General features: G+C 44.7%; 1 protein-coding gene across 2 annotated transcripts in view; it reads left to right on the forward strand.

The window, feature by feature from the left end:
• Positions 1-22,426, forward strand: part of Megf8 (multiple EGF like domains 8) — a 200,215-nt gene that overhangs the window by 156,949 nt on the left and 20,840 nt on the right. The window contains exons 31-32 of one of the 2 annotated variants that reach the window (XM_077648185.1): positions 2,050-2,227; positions 9,139-9,367. In XM_077648185.1, coding sequence (XP_077504311.1) covers positions 2,050-2,227; positions 9,139-9,367 — 407 coding nt within the window. The remainder of the gene's footprint in view (positions 1-2,049; positions 2,228-9,138; positions 9,368-22,426) is intronic. The other variant, XM_077648186.1, reaches the window with a different exon arrangement.

Below are 22,426 nucleotides of genomic sequence, written 5' to 3' on the forward strand. Positions count from 1 at the left end.
GCACCTGGTACCTGGAGGATTTCTAGGATTGACTGATGGCTGGGTGCGAAGTCCGAGGCAGGCTGCAGTGCCCACCGAAGAGCAAATTCTTCAGTATCTCCGATCACCCGGCATGCGATGCGAACACCAGCTGAGCAAGGGCCGCCGCTTCAGAGATGGTTACATTCGGAACATAATGTTCAATGAAATATCCCCGATCAGTGAGGTTGGCGTTTTCCGCTGTATATGCCTGCCATTAATGAAAGGTGGATACTACATCGTGCACGCCGTAGTACAGAAAACGACTGGGGACAACAGTTTCCACACACAATCGTTGTGCTCAAGCGCTGCAGAATAGCTACACGAGCTATAAAAGCACAAGCGTGCTCGCAACAAAGCAGCTCTGCTAGCATTTCACTGTATTTTCCCACAGCACACCGCTGCATAGGTTAAACAAGCATGCGCGTCCATAAAGACGAGCGCTAGAGGCGCACATTGATCCATTCCGACGATACCACGCAGAGATCTTCATCATGGATATGATTCGAACACACGCATAACGCACCTTCTTCTTCTTCTGCCTCTTAATACATGGCACATACCCACACGGGGGGATTGGCCAGGGTGTAGTGGCATAAACAAGGAAATTTCCATAGGAGATTATGACAAAATTTTAGCACCATGCGTGAATGCTCTCGTAGCTTCTTTTTCGTTACCCGCACCATCGCGCGTTGAAAGCGGCTCACAGCACTTGCCCATTTGGCCTTCTTGCTTGAGAAAGCAAAAAGCGTCGGAACGAAGTCTGGGTGCCGCGGTGACATTCGAGGCCTTCCTGCCCATGAATAAAACACTTCGTGATAGACTGCACACGCATTTAAACACAGTACCTCGGCCGTACCTGTCACAAAGTGATTCCCGCACAGTCTTGACCTGCTTGACGGTGCCCAAGGGTGGCCACGATCGTCGAGCCGGCGAACTGCTTTTATCCACGCTTCGCGTCGAAGGCTGTCCCGGGAAGCGCTCGGAAAGCGAAAAAATCCGAGTTTGCTTTCCTTTACATATTGGGCATTGCAGCCGTATGCAACACATTTCGTAGGTATTCCCTGCGTCGCGCTGAACGCCCGGCGGCTGCAGCATCGCACCCCGCGTAGGAAGCCGGTTTGTTTACACTTCCACGGCCGGTCTCGAGTGGAGCGCGCGACCCTTCCAATATGTTTCGCGACACAGCCGCCAGGGGATGGGCGCATGCGCAGTCGCGTCGTGAAAAAGGCGGATTGCTCATCCGAGGAAGCGATCTCCAGCGCGAATGAAGCAGGTAAACGGCGTGCAATTTGAATCTTCTTTAGCAGAATCAGTCTGCATGCAAATTAGCAAATATTTTTTTATGCCTGGAGCCCTGTGCACTCTACCGTAAACAGATGTTGTCACGGGGTGCGTACTACCCGCCGCGCATCCAAAACTACCTCAGGCCAACCCCCCAGTGTCGCATTGTTATTTTCCGAAGAAAGGTTGACTTACACGTGGCGGTATTGAAGTAATCAGAGATGCCGGTAACCTAACACTTTAACCCCGACACACCACTAAAAGAAACGGCGCAGGCTGTTGTCGGGCGCAGTCAACCCGTCACGGGCGCGGAACAAGAAGGGTCGTGTCGCGGGATGAGCAGGCGCGTGTTTCAGCGGTCCGCAAGCCATGCTATAGAGTGGGTCTGTGCAGGGAGTATTGGGGCCGGGGAGCTTCGCATACCAAGCATCAGCATCGCTCTGTGGCGGCACCTTGCGGCTCCGAGGGGCCATCGCTTCGTCAGTTTGCAGCGAAATTGGGATCGGGGATTCTAGCGTAGCATCCCATATCTTCAAATCAACCAGGCTGGTGCAGGCCACCACTCCGAATTATCCAGTCAGATTTGCATTAGAAATTATCAGACTGCAGAAATTCAAATTATCTGGGATTTCGAATTAGCCAAGTTCGAATTATGAGGTTTTACTGTACATGTTCCTTCAGCTTAGTTTGTTAAGTAAGGTTTGATTCTATTCTGTTTGACTCATGCGTGAACTTTTTCCTATGCAGCCAACGTGTCCCACTGGCTTCAGACACTTGGGAGTGAAGTGGACTGGTACTACTTTGTGCGACCTCCTGAGAACGAGTGCACCAATGGACACCACACCTGCGACTCTGAGAGGGAGGAGTGCGTTGATACAGCCGATGGCTTTGAGTGCGTCTGCAAACAGGGTTACGCCATCAGCAGGTGCGGTTCAGATTGCCATTCTCAGCGTGCCTATGCAAGCCTCAGAGGTATTCATGGCACTTTTGCACAAAGGCATCATGATAACTAATGCTTGTTCAAGGAAATGTATGTTGTCTGCAGAATGTGGCAAGATAGTTCACTGAGAACAACTGATGCCTTCCAAATTAAATGTCGCTACATTTCCCAAAAAAATCTTTCCTATGCAACTTGCCAGTAAGAGGGCTACTAAAACAACATTTATTGAGCACTGCATTGGACATTGTGGTACTCATACCATTGAATTTGTGAAGGAGTGGAATATTCTCAGGTGCTTAAAGTAATCAGTAATTTATGTGGATAGTCAATAAGCTAATAATTTTCCATGAAAGAAAAAATAAAGCAATGTTTCTTGTTTGAAAGACTTTTCTGAAGAAAACAGAGTGTGCAGCCAATCAAACCAATCACGAGGTCATTAGTCTGTACTCGCATTCTATATACTGCAGTGGTGTGATTGCTATTCCAGTTATGCAGAACTGCATGAGGAGGCTACTAACACTGCAGCACCCTTCAGTATTTTGGTAAAATATGTCAAATTTGCATGCACTGTGTGCTGAAAGGTAATGTCTTCTCAGTTTTAAAAATCGAAACTGCCTGCTTGCCCTTACCATGTTGCAACATTAAAGAAAACAACGCGTAGCCCCCCATGGTGGCAGCAATGCAAAAAGACTACACAAGACCTTGGGGGCAGGAGGACCAGGGCTGCCGTTGATGGCTAATTTACAACTGTCTGGCGATGTAAATTTCAGGTTAGCTCCCTGGCTACACTCTGGCTACTTTGAATTTTTGGCCCATTTAATAGCCATTTTTTTTATAATCGCATATACAGTAGCAAGCAAGCATAAAGATGACCCATTATTCCCGGTGGGTGTGTTGCGCATCGAGCCACCTGAAGCCATGCGCGAAGATGCACCCATGTGGACCGCATAACACCACGTTATGCTAGAACACAAGAAGCATGGTACCGGTGAGAAAACACTTGTGCAGCCAAGCGTTACAGGGCTTCTGTTAAATGCATTTAGCCTGCCGAGATCATCGTCTTCCATGGGAAAGCGCGGAAGTGCAAAACGCATGTTCTGAGAAGAATGGCGAAAGGACAAAAAACTTCAGTGGATAATAATTTAGTCGTTGGCTTTGTGTGGGTGGCTGCTAATGATTAATTACTCCCTTGTGACAGATATAGTTCATTTTGGGGGATTCCCCTAAGCACTGGACCAGCACCGTTTCTACTTCAAGCTGTTGATCAGTTCACTCTTGGCTCGCCATCTGCTAGCTGTTCTGGTTGGCGCCCTTGGTGGAGCGACTTCCCCGGTTTGGCGGCGGTCCCGGGTTCAAACCTCGGATCAGAACGAATCTTTGTTCAACTACGAAGTTTTTGCGAAAGCTCTATAGCTTTTCTTCGCAGCTGTATGGCAGCGCTTGGGTGGATGCTAATCAGTAATTACTCCCTTATTACAAATCTACTCCACCTTGGGATATTCCCCTAAGCATTGGACCAAGAACACTATTGTAAATGACCTACCTGCACGCGCACTGAACTTTTAAAAATTTATTTATTAGCAACCTACCTGTGGCTTGGGGACCAAGCAAGAGACAGAAAATTGTGTACTCTTTATTCTTTTTCTTCAGCTGATTCACATTGCTATTATTTATTGTTCATTAACAAAAATTGTATTCATAATATCGCCTCTGTTCTATTTGGCTACAAATTAGGTGCTAAAATTAAATGGCATGGCTACTTTTGGCTACCTTTAGCTTGGATTCTGGCTCCTTTTAAAATCTGCCCAATGGCTACCCTGGACAGGACTGACCTGGCATATGGGGTGGCACTAACGTTGTGAATGCACTAAAAAGTTATAGGCCATTGTATTGTTGCCAATGATCACATCATAGTGTCTGTAAAGTGTCACCGTAACAAATTCTTTATTGTTTGCTAATGTGCTGACAGACGCATTAGCTCAGGAGTGTTTTTAACAGCTGCAAAAAATATGAGCAATTAAACTACGCCGTATTTACACAATTGTAAGTCGACCCCCCCCCCCCCCCCCCCTCACATCTTATTTCTGAAAAAAAAAAAAAAAAAGAACTTGGAGGTCGTTTACTCTTGTCCTTTGCTCACAAGTTCTGAGCTGCTCATCATTTGCAGTGTAAAGATGAACTTCAGCCACATGGAAATGGGCAAGTATTGTTTGCCACAGGATTGAAAAGGATGGCACTACCGTAAAAACCGGACTATAGGTCGGACTGAAATATAGGTCGACCCCCCAACTAACCAATTCTAAAAATGAAAAAAATCTTTTTCAATGGAAAAAGTACCGAATGACACCCTTATCTTGAAACAAATGCAACTCGACAGGTTGCACAATGGTGACAGTATTTATTTTCATTTAAATGCTGCTCGTATGTACACCCGGCCAATTTTTTAACAGTATTGCGCGCCCATTGACCCGCGTGTTTGTTTCTGGCTCACAGAAGTACAGCGCCGTAGAGCAAAGCCCTTCCTCTTCATGAATCGCCGCACCCAGGATAGCGAGCCCTTGAATTTCGCCCTCGTGAGTCTAGAGGCACGCACGATCTCTACCGCTTTTACGCAGATGCATTCGGCAGTCACGTTCAGCGATCTTGCGCGCAGCACGACCTTTCCTTCCAATTCTGGATACGCTTTGGTCCACATCTCTACCGCTTTCAAGTGGATGCATTCGGCAGTCACGCAGCTTCTGCCTCCGCCAGTACTGAATGCTCTTTTCGGATACTCCAAACTCGCGCTGTCGCGCCAGGTTGCCGTGAGCTTCCCGCATACTCAATCGCGTTTTTCTCAAGGCAACGGCGTGATGGTGAATTGCCATCGGCTTCCGCTCATTTTGAAACAAAATGTGAAAAAGCAGCCTCTAACCGAAACAGCTTTGCAACTATGGAAACACAAAATGGCGGTACTGCTGCTGATGGCGATGGTGATGGAGGGACGCTGTTGAGTTCAGCCACCCATTGTTGCAAGACTTCCGTAGTTTTTCCGCCAATAACTGGTATATAAGACGGGGGTTGACTTTTCACCAGTGTTGTAGGCGTTACCAAAAAAAAGTAACTAAATACGTTACTCGTTATGCTAAGAAAAAAGGAACGCGTTACCGCTCTACGTTACCTATAAAGAAAATTAATGCGTTACCGTTACCGTTACTGAAAAAAACTACCATATGTTACATTGCTGTTACTTCATGGCTATAAATTTTAATTAGTGCGTCTTCACTGCAAGAACTCAAGATAACAATTTTATAAAGCCCATATTTCACATAAAGCTTCTATCCCAAACAACCATTTTACACGATATTTTGCACAAATGTGCAGGAGCTTAGCAATGCTATAGTGGCCTAAAGTTGCCTGTGGAGTTACATGTGTTGGATTCTAACTCTGTGGCACATGGTGAAGCCATCTTCTGAATGTGGCATTAAACACAAAATGGCACTTCATCATCAATTCTAACTTCACAAAGAAAACATCGTTGAACTAATTCTTAAAAATGTGATGTTCCAGAATGCTCGGCATGCTTCCACTCTTTAGAGAACTGTGTGTGTGAGTTTTTTTGGAAGGAGAGGTAGGCAAAGGCGAGTGTGTGAATGCATGTTCGTGCACACGTTCCGTGCTTTATGGCTATTGTGTCTTTTTTTTAGTTGGGTGCGTCGTGAAGGGCAGGTGTTTTCTGGCATGCATGCGAGCCGCAACAAAGGTCATCGACAGCACCTGTTTGTTTATTTGCAACATCACTTTAGGTGTTCTGCACTTTTTTTTTATTGAAAAAGGGAACGGAGTGGGTGACAACTGGAACAAAAAGTAACTAGTAACGTGACACCTCACGTTACCGAAAAATGTTAACGTAAGTACGTTACCCGTTACAGGTCCCAAATGGTAACGAGTACGTTACTAAGTTACCGAAAAAAGTAACGCGTTGCCGGTAATGCCATTACTTGTAACGCGTTACCGCTAACACTGCTTTTCACCATGGTTTTTTGAAAAAAAGTTCAACCTATGTTCCGGTTTTTACGGTATTTGGAAAAAGTACCACTAACCACAACACCTCTTTGTTTCTTTAGGCCAACTGATATTACAAGCTTCTTTAATTTTGCATTTTTTTTAGCCAAACAAACTTCTCTTCCTTGTCTAAGAAGACCCCTTGACGGTTTGGTTTTCACTTGTTTTATGTAGCATAAAAGGTGTCGTTGAGTTTGACTTATATTAAAACCTGCTCCAGAAGTGCACTTTGCTGCTCCTGAATTTAATAAGCCAATCACATCACTATTCTGACCCATCATTAGCTGATGACTTAGTGTAAAGAGCAATGTTCAAATGGTCTGTCTTACTGTCTTTTTCATTGTTCGCCAAGGACAAAGGTTAGATAGCAATAAAAAGGAATGAGGAAACTTTTGTTTCCTGAATCCTGTTTTTATTATTATTATTATTATTATTATTATTATTATTATTATTACTATGATTATTATTATTATTATTAGTTAAAACAGAGCTGCTTTTTGCTTGCTTTGTGAATGCGTGAGAACTACTGGTATGAACTTATGAAGAGGATTCTCAAACCTGAACTTCCTTCGTTACAGCTTTTTCACTTGGAAATTCTCTGTGGAAACGCACCTTGTGGCTGCATCTTGCATTCCTTTTAATCACTCCTCATGTTTCAAAAAAAAAGTGGGGGGGGAGCAACATGAATCCCCACTGCTTTTGCGTGAATTATAGGAGCATTATAGATGCTACATCAAGCAGTGCCTGTCCATTGGCAGTGCCCTGGACACGTTTTGGTATTTTGGTCCTGCACATTAAGCACATTAGGAATGCCGATAGGAGAGGGAAATCTTGAAGGCAAAGAAAGGACAATACAAAGCAAAGTGTTTCAATGCTTCAGTGCCTGGCCTTGGGCTTTTCATGGTAACATCCCATATGTAGAGAAAAGATGTTAACGTGAGAAGTTGGGCTAGTTGGAATGTATTCATGATTAACGAGAGCAAAAGGATGAAGACAGAGAAGAAGATCTTGTTGTGTTGTCGTCTTCTCTTCGTCTTTTTCTTTTTTGCACTCGTTAAACATGAATAGAGAAAGGAGACTTCTCTCGAAAAAGAATACTAGACTTAAGGTGCAGTTCACACAATAACGAAGTATTTCTGATTCCCCGTCAGTAAACCATACAAGGCAGTGCAATTATTTACCCCCATAACGAGCAATTTTCTGAACGAGATTCCGCTTCAATGAATTTTTTCCGAGTAAGCAGACTTTCTTTTTTTTACGTATCTAATATATGCCCATATTTAATTAGACTTAACCAAAAATGCTGCCAAAGGCAGTTTGCACTTTTTGTAGCGCAGCTGACACTCCCTGTGAAATCGGAATTAATGTGCAGACATGTACGCATAAAGATTGATGCAGTGCATGACTGCCTACAACGGTTTTGCCGACACTCAGCACTTAGGAACCATGGGTATTTGTGCAAGGCAGAAAATTGTTTTTTTGAGGAATGGAAAATGGCGCAGTAATTGTCTCGCATCTTAGTGGACACCTGAACGGAACCGCGCCATAAGGGAAGGGAGGAAGGTGGGAGCGAAATAAGGAAGAGAGAAAGAGGTGCCGTAGTCCTTCTGGCTTTTTCGCTAGCTTCACTGATGAAGGCATAGGGAAAATCAGCTCTGTGTTCATTTCAGTGTGAAGTTATCATGTCGATGGAAACCAGCCAAAACATTAAACGTTTTATGAGAATCCGTGGCTACTTGCAAAGCACTTCTTCCAAGGCTTCATAGTGGAGCACGTTACGCGTAGTGACACCAAGCTAGTAATGTGCAGTGCTCCGCTGTCGCCTGGTTTGCTGTGAGGAAGCACGTCGTTGCAAAAAGCTTGATGCTGGCTAGCTTACACTGTAGTCTTGCTTTTGCGCTGCAGGCAAGCATCGTGATAATTTTTTTTTTTCTTCCTGAAAAACCTGCCGGCACAGACCTAGTACATGCAGTGCTCCATAAATGGCAGTGTGAGGGCGGTTGCAGGCAAAGTCTCAACAGAACGAGTCTTCGCTGGTATGTTCATACTGCGCATTGCGAAACGCCTTCAAAGAATCAGAGCAACCACATTTCTGGAACACCGTCTACTGCATCTATTTCGAGGTGCATGGGACCTCTCTTTTAACACCCAGTGACGTGAGCACACACGTGCCTTGTCCATGCTGAAATGCCTCCAGCAGCACGGTCCAACTACAGATTCTCAGGTTGCCGTAGTGCCTCAGTGGTTATGGTGCTCGGCTGCTGACCCGAAAGATGCAATTTCGATCCCGGACACAGCGCTCGCATTTTGATGGAGGTGAAATGCTAGTGGCCCATGTATTGTGCAACGTCAGTGCACATTAAAGAACCTCAGGTGGTCGAAATTTCCAGAGCCCTTCACTACGGCTTGCCTCATAGCCTGAGTAGCTTGAGACATTAAGCCCCCATAAACCTAAACCAAACAGATTCTCGCAGAATGCAAGTAGGGGCACTTTTATAATGCATGCAGAAAAATATTAGTTTTGACAGCATGCGTTGCAGGTCCCTTTATTACGTTAATACATCCATCTTCAGAGATTCCCTGAGTACCCCGAAAATCGCACCACGGTGCTGATTTCAGACCTATGACCTAAGCTGAATGATTTTTTTTTTAAATAAACATTGTTCATGAACTAGCCAGTCCAATCTGTCAATGTTTGCACCCAATTTCACAACAGCGAAGCTGCCCCTTCAGCGAAATTTTTGCCTCCCCTTGAATTTTGTTGTAGCGGGATTTGACTGTAGTTGGAAGCTTGTGTGCTGGTGATCGCAGCTGCAGGGTTGAGTGGAAGGCTTCATATTCTTCTTTCACAGCAGTAGCAGCAAGAGCAGTGGTGCTGGTAGCAGTGCTGGGAGCCCGATGTGCGAGCCTGTCTGTCCTGAAGGGTGCGACCAGGGCCAATGCGTGCGACCCAACGAGTGCAAGTGCAACTTTGGCTATGTCGGGCGCAATTGCTCCACACTCTGCCACTGCAATGGCCACAGTGATTGCGCCAGCCCTGACCACCTAGATGTCTGCACCAAGTGCCACAACAACACAAAGGTAGAAGGACGACTGCCTTTCAGTGAATTTTAAAATGAAGGTACCTCGTTGGGCTTTTAGAATCTTGACCCTTACTTGACCACACCCATGGAGCACTGAGCACCTGTTAATATTAACGCAGAGGCCCATTTCAAATCTTTCATGAGTGCTTGGGAGCTCCTGGGCACATTACACCACCTTTTAGGTTGTTTTTAAAACTGAACTTTCTATGCAGTTCTCTCTGTTTATCTTATTTATTTATTATTTTATTTATGGATAGTGCAATCTTGTACACAAGATCATAGCAGGTGGGAAACATTGTGTTCAGATTCAAAAATACAGACACATACAAACAAAACAGAATTGCACATAGAAAGTCAGCAAGAAAATGCCGCGCCAAGTCCATAACCGACAATCATTTCAAAAGCTCTTCAAACAAATGCAATGATGTCTGCCTGGCAACATCATCTATGAGGTTATTCCAATCAGTGATGGTCCCCGGAAAAAAGGAACATTTAAAACAATTAACTCGCGAATTTAATGGTGTTATGGAAAGAGAATGGTGATTTCTAATTTGGTACCCCGAGGAATAAGTAAGGATATCTAAGGTGTCAACTTTGAAAGTATTATTAATTAATTGAAAGAAAAACTTTAAGCGACATATGCAATTTTTGTTAGGAATAGAGGGTAAGCTTCTTTTTTTGAGGAGGTCACTGACTAATGCTCGCCCGTAAGTGTTATATATAAACCTTACTGCTTTCTTTTGGATTCTTTCAAGTTTATTTATGTTTACCTTTGTAAAAGGGTCCCAGATAATTACTGCATATTCTAAGATTGGTCTAATAATAGTGGTGTAGGCAAGGAGACATGTTCCAGGGGTTGCTAACTTAAGTGAGCGTCGTAAGAAAAAAAAGCTTTCGGAGAGCATTTGCTGAAACATAGTCGACATGCTTGGTCCAAGAGAGGTTATCAGAAGTCCATAGGCCTAGATACTTATATTCTGTAACTTCTTGAAGAAAATTATTATTAGCAGTGTAGTTATATAGAAGAAAGACGCGGGTTCGATCCCGGCCACGGCGGTCGAATTTCGATGGAGGCGTAATTCTAGAGGCCCGTGTACTGTGCGATGTCAGTGCACGTTAAGAGGGTTCAGCAGTGACAGTGTCCATAGGAAATACATGGGAACTTTCAGAAGCTGTATCGTGTCTAAAAATGGACAGATTTTCATGAGGTTTGTGGCAGCGTTTTCTTTTTTAGTGAACAGAGGAAATGTTGCGGACAGATTTTATTTTTTAAGTTTAATTTTTTTACAATTCAGAGGTAAATATGCAGAAAAATTGCACTTTTAGATATGTCGGTCTTTCATGTTATCTTGTGAAAAAACTAAGCCAGATATCAAAATTTCGTCCGCAACATTTCCTTCCTTTTTCTCTCTTGGTTGTTAAGCCGCAATTTTCATCCATATCGAGCCTAGTGTTTGCGTTTTACAGGCTCTGAAAGTTGTGTATTTATTTTCTGCGGGGATTTGAAATTCGCGCCATATGTAACCACTGCGACGAGGCTCCACCTGGCATCAGCATATTTTTGTCACTACTGCACTCTACCACCAACCTCTTGGTTGTCAGTGTTCGTGCACGCAGGTTTTTACTCAGAACCTGGACGGACTTGAGCTCTTTCTTCCCTTTTTTCTTGCTTGGGCTGTTTTCTGAAAGGATTTCTGCTTTCCTTTTTTGCTCGAGCTTATGGTGCGTGACGTTGAGCTGGCCCGCTGTTTTGACAAGCTGCACAGCGTTCCCTACCATGACAAAGCGATCGACGGGGGTTAGCAAGACGGCCCACGCCATTGAGGAATTGGACAAAGGGCCGCACCTGCACCATTCTATCACACAGTCATGGGTCGGGAGGAAACACCTGTTTGACCAGCGTTGCCAAACGCTTTAAGATAATCTGGCAACAGTTGTACACCCAGTGCGTCGTTTGCTCTTTTGGTTATCACTTGCTTATCACGTGCGCCGTCGCGCCTCCTATACAGCGATGGCGGCCCCAATTTCGGAGGCTGCCACTGCTTGCTCGCTTGACGCTTGGTGTCGCTGCAGTTGAACCGGTCTCGACTCCCTAAAATCAAGTTCATCTAAACACGCACTGGTCGAGTTGGGTGGACCTCGCTCAGCCCGACCCCCTACTCAACCAGACGTTATTGGTTCGTGTAAACAGGGCTAACCAAGAACTCGCTTCCCGCCCTTTTAAGTTTTATCCAACTTTGACTTATTTCGTTGTGAAATTATAAGCAGTGAAGGAGGTGTGAAAGGAAGTAAATCTACTACAATTTATAATAAATATTGTCACGAGGCGGTGTAAATGCCATGAAAAAACAAACGAGCAGATTAACGTGGTACTGAAACAAGCTCTTTATTGGGCTGCTGCAGAATAGGCGTCTACACCCATACGCGGTCACTTGGCTTGTATTGTGCGTGGCGACGGCGGAGATTGTAGCGTCGGGCGTAGGTTCGCTCTTGGTGTGTAATGCGTAGCTGAGCGACTCGTAGAGCTCCCGCACGCTGCAAGCAGGCGGTGACGTCAAGGTTGTCGTCACTGGTGACGTTTGGCAGCATGGCGTCAAGCGTTGTCGTTGCTTCTTTGCCGTAAATGAGCCTAAAATGTGTCATATATGACTGGTCATCTCAACTGCGGTGTAGTAGACGAACATGACGTACGGAAGGAAGACATCCCAGGTTCAGCGTCGGCGACCATGGCGAGCTTGTCTGCAGTGGTTTTGTTCAAGCGCTGCGTGAGGCCGCTCATCTGTGGATGAAACACAGTCGTCGTCCGACAGCATCTATACTGTAGCGCACGATGGCTTGTGTTAGCCCCACAGTGAACGCAGTTCGTGTGTGTCACGCAGGACACAGTGAAAGAAGGAAAATACGCGCTGTAGTCACAATGGGTGTCCTAGGTGGTTTCTTGGTCATCGTCGTTTTTCGACGTTTCCTTCAATGGTCGCTTGAGCGACCGAGTGTTTTGTGCTTCGAGAATGTAATCAGGCTCACGAATTGGAAGGCAACGGCTCCTCCTTGGGTCCACGAGCTCAGGCAGCAAGCAGTGCATATAAAATTTTTTGAGCCGCGGCAACATCTCATCCTCCCAAAACGATTGATTCCTGGATATCACCTCAGTGCTGATGCCTTTTTTGGTCCACAACACAAACAAGCACTTCCTACGGCGAGCAATATTCAACTGTCCTTGCACTTGATACCAGTAATTACTGTTTGTCTTCAGCTGCAATCTCCCGTTCTTGTTTTCCTCACAGCACGTTATTTTTTTGGCGCGATCTCCTTCCAGTGGAGTAAGGTCCCTCACTGAGTACGGACACTTGACTTCAACAAGAACATCCTCCCCAATGAGTCCGTCCGGGGAAGCGCCAAGAAAGGGGCTCTCCTGGTCAACAAACAGGCCGCACTCCTTCACCACGACGTTGCACTCATTCTCAATTTGCTTGAGTGCTAAGCACTCGTGGTCCTTTCCATACCGAATCGCTTTGGAAGTTATTTCTTTGTACAGGATGTCACCAACTGTCCGCCCGCATCCCGTCGTTGGCTTCATTTTACAAATAGCACCAAACAGTGATAATAATAATAATAATAATAATTGGTTTTGGAGGGAAAGGAAATGGCGCAGTATCTGTCTCATATATCTTTGGACACCTGAACCGCGCCGTAAGGGAAGGGATAAAGGAAGGAGTGAAAGAAGAAAGGAAGAATAGGTGCCGTAGTGGAGGGCTCCGGAATAATTTCGACCACCTGGGGATCTTTGTCGCACAGCACACGGGCGCCTTAGCGTTTTTCCTCCATAAAAACGCAGCCGCCACGATCGGGTTCGAACCCGGGAACTCCGGATCAGTAGTCGAGCGCCCTAACCACTGAGCCACCGCGGCGGGTCCAAACAGTGATGCCGTCAATCTTTTTCGCCTTTCTTGTTTCCACACAGTGGATCCACTCTGCTGTGACGTTGCTCGCTGCAGGTCTTCGATGTTGGTTGCTGATAGCGAGAGCGATTTCAGGAAGTTGTTGGAAGAAGATTGAAAAGCATCAGGCTCCATGTCTGGTATGCCGTAATCAGCATCGGCACCAATATGTCGCTCTTTTTCTCGATGCTGGCAGCGTGGAGTGATTGATATCATCTTTTTCGGTAGCTTTCGCTTCGAATCTCTCCTAGAAATTAATGCCTTCACAAATGATGCTGTGCATCCTCCAAGCTGCCCTCCCGATATCCTGCGCGAGATTTTTTCCTGGTATGTTCCTCGGCAATTGAACGATAAGGAGGCTGCAAAACACCTTGTCTTGTAAGATGCTTTCAAGGAATAGTTTATCCTCTTTCCACCTACAAATTTTGCCACAACGGAATTGTAATGCTCGGCAGCATTGTTATCGACGTCCATTATTAGGCTCGCCGCGTTTGCAACCACTCTGCTCATGGCAACACAAATTTCTTCAAAGATGCCTTTCTGAACTATTTCAGGAAATATATTTTCTTCTCCCACTTTGCTTCCGGAACAGAAGTAATCAGCGCAGTTGGCATGGTCTCCAAACACATGATTTGGGCCGTTCTTTATGTCATGAGCAAGACGGCCTTTTTTTTTCAGAAAACGATGCATCTTCACTGCTTCTAACTTTTACTGCTGTTGCAACTCCGTACCGTAGGCGCACAGCTGCTTGGAGAATAGAGTTTTTTAATTTAGGAGGAATTTTTTCCAGCCGCTTCTTCTGAGCAATCTCTCTTATTTTTGCTGCATAGTTTCGAAGTAGGTGGTTCCTGCACTCAATTTTTTCAACCCGCTGGTTGCCATACGGTGCTGCTGCGACGATAGATAGGTAAGTGCTGGAATCACCTTCAGCTATAAGCTTTGTATATTTGATGCCATGTAGATCAACGCTTTTCTTGAAGCCTTCAACAACAATAGCTTGCTCCATGCTTGTTGAGCTTCCCTGCCAGTTCTTGTGGCACTGATGCTCTTTCGGGGTGGCACCTTGTGGAGTCCGACGACACATTGCGCATACCTTGTTTTTCATGCCAAGGTACAGGACTTTTCCAGTTCTGTGACCAACGATGGCAGCCTGAAAGAGTAAGACCAATATTAGTCACAAAGCTGCCATACTGGCTGCACTGCTAATCGCTAGAACATATAGGTATTGTCATGCTTGTGACTCAAGTGCTGCTTTGTAGCTACCTCCAGGCAAATTGATGCCTTTCGATCACAGCGGTACATAGCCCCGCTTTCATGCTTATTCTATAGTCTTTCTTCCTGCTCGTAGTGTGATGTAAATACTCTGTTTTTCACAAGATATTAATCACTGAACAACAGGAAAAAAATTATAATTATTAAAACTGTGTGTTTGCACGTATACAAGGAGCAACTCAAACACACATAACATCGCTGACAGCATTTTTTGTATTCACAGTTCTAATCACTGCACACTCTCTCTCTTCGTTGACGCTAGCACTGAAACTAGTTTCAGTGCTTTGTTATGAAAGCGCGGGCCTTTTCCATATCTCTTCAATTAGCCGAAGGAGCAAGTGTAAAATATTTCAAGTACAAAATGCAGCATTTTTACCACTTTGGCAATTAAATAAATTTTTACACTCACCACGCCTGACGAAGCGTCATATTTGTTCTTGTGGGATCTCTTTGACCACGCACCATCTGCGATGACTGCTATCGTGGGTGTACCGTCACTCTCAATGTTGCCACATTCTCTTGCCAGCCTTGCCTCTTCTACGCCCGCTCTTTTCATTTCCTCCCAGGCGGCTTGATTGATAATGTGGCCAACGTTGTCCTCTATTTTTGTGTAAGTGTCCGATGACATTCTTGGGATGTTCATAGACGCAAGCAGTTCGTTAAGGTTTGAGAAGCCACAGCCAATTGACATTATTCCACATACCGCTGATGTGTTTACATCACCGCAGCCGATAGAAGCTTGTGCGTCAGGTGGCGGGTCCGTGTGGATGACATCCTTCCTTCGGCACATCCTGCATACGAGAGTCAACGTGCTTCGAAGACCTTGCTTTCTTTCAGACTCACAGTCCATATCCGCTAAAGTGCAGTTGAAGGGAGCATGGAGGGCGGTCTTTTGCAAGCTGCTCAACAGGTACTGAAGGCTAACAATGCGCCGCCCTTGAATTCCAGCACTTGCACTGCCGTTCTTTACTGAGGTGGTCGCGGAACCTCCAATAGCAATATCTTCGTCGCACGACCCTGTTGCGCTCATCACTGAAGATGATGAAGATGACAGGGCACTTCCTGGCACCTCCGGTTCTCTGATGAGGGCTTCAACGTCTGCCGGCCTTGGGTTGTGCTCGTTGACTTCAGGCGTCGAATAACCTTCAGCAGGGTGGCCAAGGTCACCACGATAGCGAGAAGAGTGTCTTTTGCTCGTAGGAGCTTCGTTTTCGAGAGCTGGCCGCTTTCTGGTGTTCGCAATCAGTGCACCTGCACGCTTACGCTTCCCGTACCTGAAATTCTTTGATGGCATTTTCTGCTGACTTGTTGCCTGCTGGTATTCAAGCCCTTTGAGACAAATCTACTGCTGTCAAGACAGGGATCAAAAGTATGGCGCACAAAAGTGCCACAAGATGATGACCACCGTTAGAACAAGCCAAACACTCAAGCCTTGTTGGTGCTGAGAAGCGGAACATGGGTGTTCCGCGCTGGGAACGCTCGTACGCGACTAGGAAAAGTAAGCTACACGCTGTCACTAAAAGGAAGGCTACGCGGGAAAGGGAAGAAGACCAGCCATGAGGCCTTGTGCTAGGAGCTCCTCTCCTTTCTTTCCTTTTATTTGGGGCGGGCTACATAGGTGCTCAACCCAATGGACCTTTTTCCAGTAATGTCCTGGGGATGCGCCAAGTCTCTTCCGCCATTTTAATCGAGCACACCTGTCTGCTCAAGCGAAACCAGGAACCCCACCCTACCACTGTAAAATAATTTTCTCAGAAAAGTCGAGGGAGCTTAGGCGGCCCAAACCAGAAACGCTAAATTGGTTTGTTACTGCGAAATGGCCCATTGTCTGATGCCCACATCCTTCTTTGCTGAATGGCTTCAGAGGGGTTAACTTTTTTGTGCTTCGGTCCCCCGAAATTTCGCCGCGTACCTACAGAAAGTTTTGGGCTCTACTCTTTGAACGCGCAAGAACGAATGCTTTCGTGTCGCTATGTAGTTTACATACCTGGAGGGGGGATAGAACTTACCACCTTTTTTTGGGGGTGCTTAAGTGCTACCATCTATCGACAGAAGAAGTTCAAATCAGAGTTGTCTTGTTAAATGAAAAGTAAGGGCAACAACAGCAAAGACAATGCAAAATAAACACTGGCAGCGCAAACAATGAGAGCGCAAAAAGCTTTTCACTGAGGCCGCGTTGCCGAATCGGCGCCCACACTCGTACACGGCCACTAGGCTTGCATTGTGTGTGGGGACGGAGGAATACGCGGAATACGAAATAGCCGGCCGAAGTGCCGAAGGTGAGGTGTTCCCAAGGTGTGTCAAAAGATGACTCACACTTATCTGTTCTGGCTATGGGAAACCAGCATAGGCTGTATAGCCCATCATAGCTGTCACCTGTCATTGTAAGTGAATTTTCTCAGAAAAGATTCGAGGGAGCTTAGGGGGACCTAAACTCAAAAACGTATTTTTCGTTGTGTCAGCTGTGTGGTGGGTTACTGGAAAAAGGTCCATTCTCTGACCACCACCCCTTGAGAGGGGTTATTCTTATTTCCAGCTTTGGCAGCATATACAAAGAAAGTTCTCGGCCCTACTTTGTTCGCGGAAGAACTACTACTTCCGTGAAGCGGTCAAGGGGGTGTCGCGGTAGAATTTACACACCTGGAGGGGAAATAGAAGTTCCCTCCTTTTTTGTGGTAGTTAAGTGCTGCCATCTATCGACCGAAAAAGTTCAAATCTGAGTTGCCTCGTAGCTGGTGAGCCCTCTTAATGAACCCCAGGTAGTAGAAATTCCTGGAGCCCTTCACTACGGTGTCTCTCATAGCCTTAGTCACTTTGGGACGTTAAACCCGCATAAACTAAACAGAAGAGGGTTTTTTTTAAGTGTTATTCTCATAAATACCATTTTTTCAAAATTAATTTACATTTGACACTTCTCGCACCACGAAACTATTTTTGCAAAATCATTATTCAGCCTAATTTGATCTTCTGTCGAACTTATTTTCTCATACAGCACGCAGTCGTCCTCATATAACTTAACACTTACTGACAGGCCTTTAACAATATCATTAATAAATATTAAAAACAGTAGGGGGCCGAGGACGGATCCTTTGGGAGCGCCAGAATCGACAGGAACGTAATTGGAGCAGGCTTAATGTAGTTCGACAAACTGACGGCGAACAGATAGGTACGATCGTATCCATGTTAATATCTGTTTATTATTTATAACAATACTGAGTTTATGAAGTAGTTTCTTGTGCGAAACCTTATCGAAAGCTTTTCGAAGGTCCATGAAGATAACCTCTGTTTGTTTTCCTTCTTTGATTGCTGTCACAAAATCGTGGATTGTTTTGACCAGCTGAGTGGATGTTGAATACCCTCGCCTGAACCCATGTTGAACAACTGCCAGTACATTATGCTCGTCGAGGAAATAAGATGCTTATGAATGGTGTGTTCTAATAATTTGCACCTTGTCGAAGTTAATGAAATAGGGCGATAATTTTCAATACACTTCCTCTCTCCACTTTTATACAAAGGCTTAATTCTAGCAGTTTTCTAATCACACGGTAGAACATCATCATCATCAGCCTTACTACACCTACTGCAGGGCAAAGGCATCTCCCATGTCTCTCCAATTAACCCTGTCCTTTGCCAGCTGCACCAACCCTATTCCTGAAAACTTCCTAATCTCATCCACCCACCTAACCTTCTGCTGCCCCCTGCTACGCTTACTTTCTCTTGGAATCCACTCTGTTACCCTTAAGGACCAGCGGTTATCTTGCCTTCCCATTCCATACCCTGCCCACGCCCATTTCTTCCTCTTCATTTCGACTAGGATGCCATTAACTCGCGTTTGTTTGCTCACCCACTCTGCCCGCTTCCGGTTTCTTGACGTTACACCCATCATTTTTCTTTCCATGGCTCGCTGCGTTGTTCTTAACTTAAGCTGAACTCTTTTCGTTAGCCTCCACGTTTCTGCCCCGTAGGTGAGTTCTGGTAAGATACAGCTGTTGTACACTTTTCTCTTGAGGGAAATTGGTAAACTGCCACTCATGATCTGAGAGAACCTGACATATGCGCTCCACCCCATTTTTATCCTTCTAGTTATTTCCCTCTCATGATCCGGATCAGCTGTCCAGGCTCTCGCTGCCAATTGTGAACTGCTGTCCCCTTGCTAGACTGCTGAACATTACCTTGGTTTTCTGCATGTTAATTTTTAGACCCATCGATCTGCTCTGCCCGTCTAACTCATTGATCATGATTTGCAGTTCACCTCCTGAGTGACTCAGCAAGGCAATGTCATCGGCGAATCGCAGATTATTTAGGTATTCTCCATTTACTCTTATTGCCAACTGTTCCCAATTCTGCCTCAGAATACCTCCTGTAAACAGGCGGTGAATAGCATTGGCGAGATCGTGTCTCTTTGCCTGACGCCGTTCTTTATTGGAATTTTATTGCTGACTTTATGGAGGAATATAGTGGCTGTGCAGTTGCTATATATATCTTCCAGTATTTTGACATAAGGCTCTTCTACCCCTGATTATGCAATGCCTGTATGACTGCTGAGGTTTCCACTGAGTCGAATGCTTTCCCGTAATCAATGAAGGCTATATATAGAGGTTGGTTATATTCTGCGCATTTCTCTATCACCTGATTGATAGTGTGAATATGATCTATTGTGGAATATCCTTTACGAAAGCCTGCCTGATCATTTGGTTGATTAAAGTCTAAGGTTGCCCCAACTCTATTAGCTATTACCTTAGTAAATACTTTGTAGGCAACGGATAGTAAGCTGATCGGTCTGTAATTTTTCAAGTCCTTGGCGTCTCCCTTCTTATGAATTAAGATAATGTTTGCATTCTTCCAAGGTTCTGGTACGGTCGAGGTCATAAGGCATTGTGTATACAGGGTGGCTAGTTTTTCTAGCACGATGTCCCTTCCATCCTTAACAGATCCACTGTTACCTGATCCTCCCCAGCTGCTTTTCCTCTTTCCATTGGTCCTAAGGCTTTCTTTACTTCCTCTTTCGTTACTGGCGGGATGACGCATTGCTGTGCTCTACTGTCTTTCTCATTAACGCTCCGATTACATTTGTAGAACACCTTCTTTCAAAGATCGAGTGAATAGGACGCACAAATACTTGGAACACCACTCTGCATAATGTTTAAGAAAGGCATTCGGAATATCACCTGGTCCAGTTGATTTCTTAACATCCAGTTTTAACAATAGATTTAAAACACCCTCTTCAGAAATTTCAACATCAGGCATGGAAGGAAGGGACATGCTAAAGGGTGGGAGATGCCTGTCATCTTTTGTGAAAACTTTCTTAAAGGTGTTATTAAATGCTGAGGACACCTGGACATTGTCACTTACATGTTTTGTCACTTACATGTTGCCCAATTATAATAAACGTATCGGTAGAACTAGAAACTGGTGCAATTGACCGCCAAAACTTTTCAGTTGAAGTTTTTATAAAAGCCGGAAGTTGCGTATTGTAGTATTTTTCTTTATCTTTCAGAATGCACTGTTTTAATTTCTCTGAAACTTCATAAATTTTTGCCTCTAAATTGGCTGAGCTTCACTTTTCTATTCTTTTCCGTAGTCGTTTTAGCTTGCACTGCAATGGCAAAGTTTCTCGTGTAATCCAGGGACTGTGATTGTGTGACTTCTTGCATATCACTGGTACTAAGCGCTGAATGCAGTCACAAATGATGTTTTTGAAAACAAGCCACAGGTCATCCATGCTACGAGTGCTGTGCATAAAACTATAATAATGAAGATCTAAAGCATCAATAATCGATTCATTGTTAGCACGGGCAAAATTCGGAAAGTGTCGAATATCACCCTTTCAGTTCAATAATATGTCTTCTAAGCTGCTTGATGATCAGAAATTCCAGCCACTACATTGCATGAAAGTTTTTCTTTGATATTGCTGCGCACCAAGAATAAATACAGAATTGATGCAGAATCTTGTTGGATCTTGTTGTAAAGTGCTTCACAATTTGTAAGAGATCAAAATGAAACATGATATCACGCAGTGCATCTCCTACAGCATGCGGAGATTGAACAGAAAAAGTAGCCCAGTTTATGTTTGGTAAGTTGAAATCTCCAACTAAAATTAACTTGTCATCTGGTTTCGTGTAGCAATAAAGATATTTCTTAACTTCATCTAAGACAGCGACAGAGGAACCGGAAGGCATATAGATAGCTCCAATGATATATCGGAAATTGTTAGCATATACTTTACAAAAAACAGCTTCAACTGTAGAGACATCAGGCAGTTTTAAAATCTGAAATGAGCTTTTGAACAGTATAGCCACTCCGCCACCTCTTCTGTCGCGGTACTTCCGAAAGACTTTATAGTTTCTTGGCACAAACTTGGAATCAAATATTTCTTCATCTAACCATGTCTCTGTTAGCATAGCTATGTCCGGATTATGTGATAACAGCATACCTTCCAGATGGGTGACTTTGTTCACAATGCTACGGCAATTAATATTAATTATTGTGATTGCCCTCCTATTTTCTTTTTGTGGTCATTTCTTTCTTTCAGAAATTTTGTATCGAGCATTGTTCGCTGAGTCCCAAGCAAACATCCTACCATCCACACAGCTTGTTAAAAAAAAAGCTTGACCTTAGCTCCGTTAGATCTTTCTTCTTCTGAGCTTTCCCATAACTTTTTTCTAATATTTCGAATGGCGAAAGAAGAGCCTTCCGTGATCGAAAATTCTGTTCCTTTGAGCTTATAGCACACTTTTTGGATGGAATTTTTTCCTCGTTAGTCTAAGAACTTAATGATTATCGGGCAACCATGTTCTCTTTCTTCCAAGCCTGTGGCATCTCTCTATGCCTTTACCGTAACATGTAATTTTTCCTGGAACACCGTTTCATTCACCTTCGTGATAAGAGAGTCAGCAGTCTCATTGCTCTCCTCTTTTATTCCAAAAACAATCAAGTTATTTCTCTGGCTCCTGTTTTCTAGTTCATCAACCTTGTCCTGCAGGTATGTCACTTTATCTTCCAGCTCAGTCGTTGTTGATTTTAACTCACAAATTCGCTCGTTTAGTTCATTCAAGGACGCCATTTGAACCTCTAACAACTTCATCTTTTCGTTCAATCCTGCGATATCTGCTTCAATCTTTCCTTGATTGGTCAAAATGTTGTTGATGCAAGCTGTCATTCCACTCTGGCCCGAAAGAATCTTCTCCAACATTTCCTTATCAGTAGGACCTGGATTTGACTCAATGTTGCCACAGTTCAAAAGGCTCTTCTTAAATGAACACACATCCAAAAGTAAATTTCTTATACTAAGTGGGCAAGGCAGCAGCAGTAGGAAATGATCATCACTGCAATAACATTTGGCATGTAAGTATGCACTAACCTGCACGACAAAGCAGAATAGGTTGACCATTGTGTCCGATGTGCTGCTGCCAAGCCCACTGATTCTGAACGTCAGGCTGCTACTTCTTATACCCGCTGGTGGAAGCCTATGATGCGACATCACTGATGCCGGCGCAGGCGTAGTAGCCGCAATAACTGGCTGGAAGATGTTGTCTACGGGGCAGGGGTTGCCTCGTGCAGATACGTCGATGACCAGACGCTGTATGGCAATTCCATCTTCTGCGCGAGAGCGCGGTGCTTGCATTTGCAGCAAGGGAGCTAGAACCTGCACGACAAAGCAGAATGGGTTGACCATTGTGTCTGATGTGCTGCTGCCGAGCCCACTCTCTTCTCTCTCCTGTTATTTTCTTTTGATTTTTAAAAACCCTTTGCAGACCAAACCGTTTACCCACTTTGCAACCGTTTTGGTCCGAAACTATTTCGCCAGTCTTGGGCGCCGCAAAAGAAAACAGAAGCTACGCTAGAAC

This window comes from Amblyomma americanum, chromosome 1, assembly GCF_052857255.1.
Source record: "Amblyomma americanum isolate KBUSLIRL-KWMA chromosome 1, ASM5285725v1, whole genome shotgun sequence".
Classification (NCBI taxonomy): domain Eukaryota; kingdom Metazoa; phylum Arthropoda; class Arachnida; order Ixodida; family Ixodidae; genus Amblyomma; species Amblyomma americanum.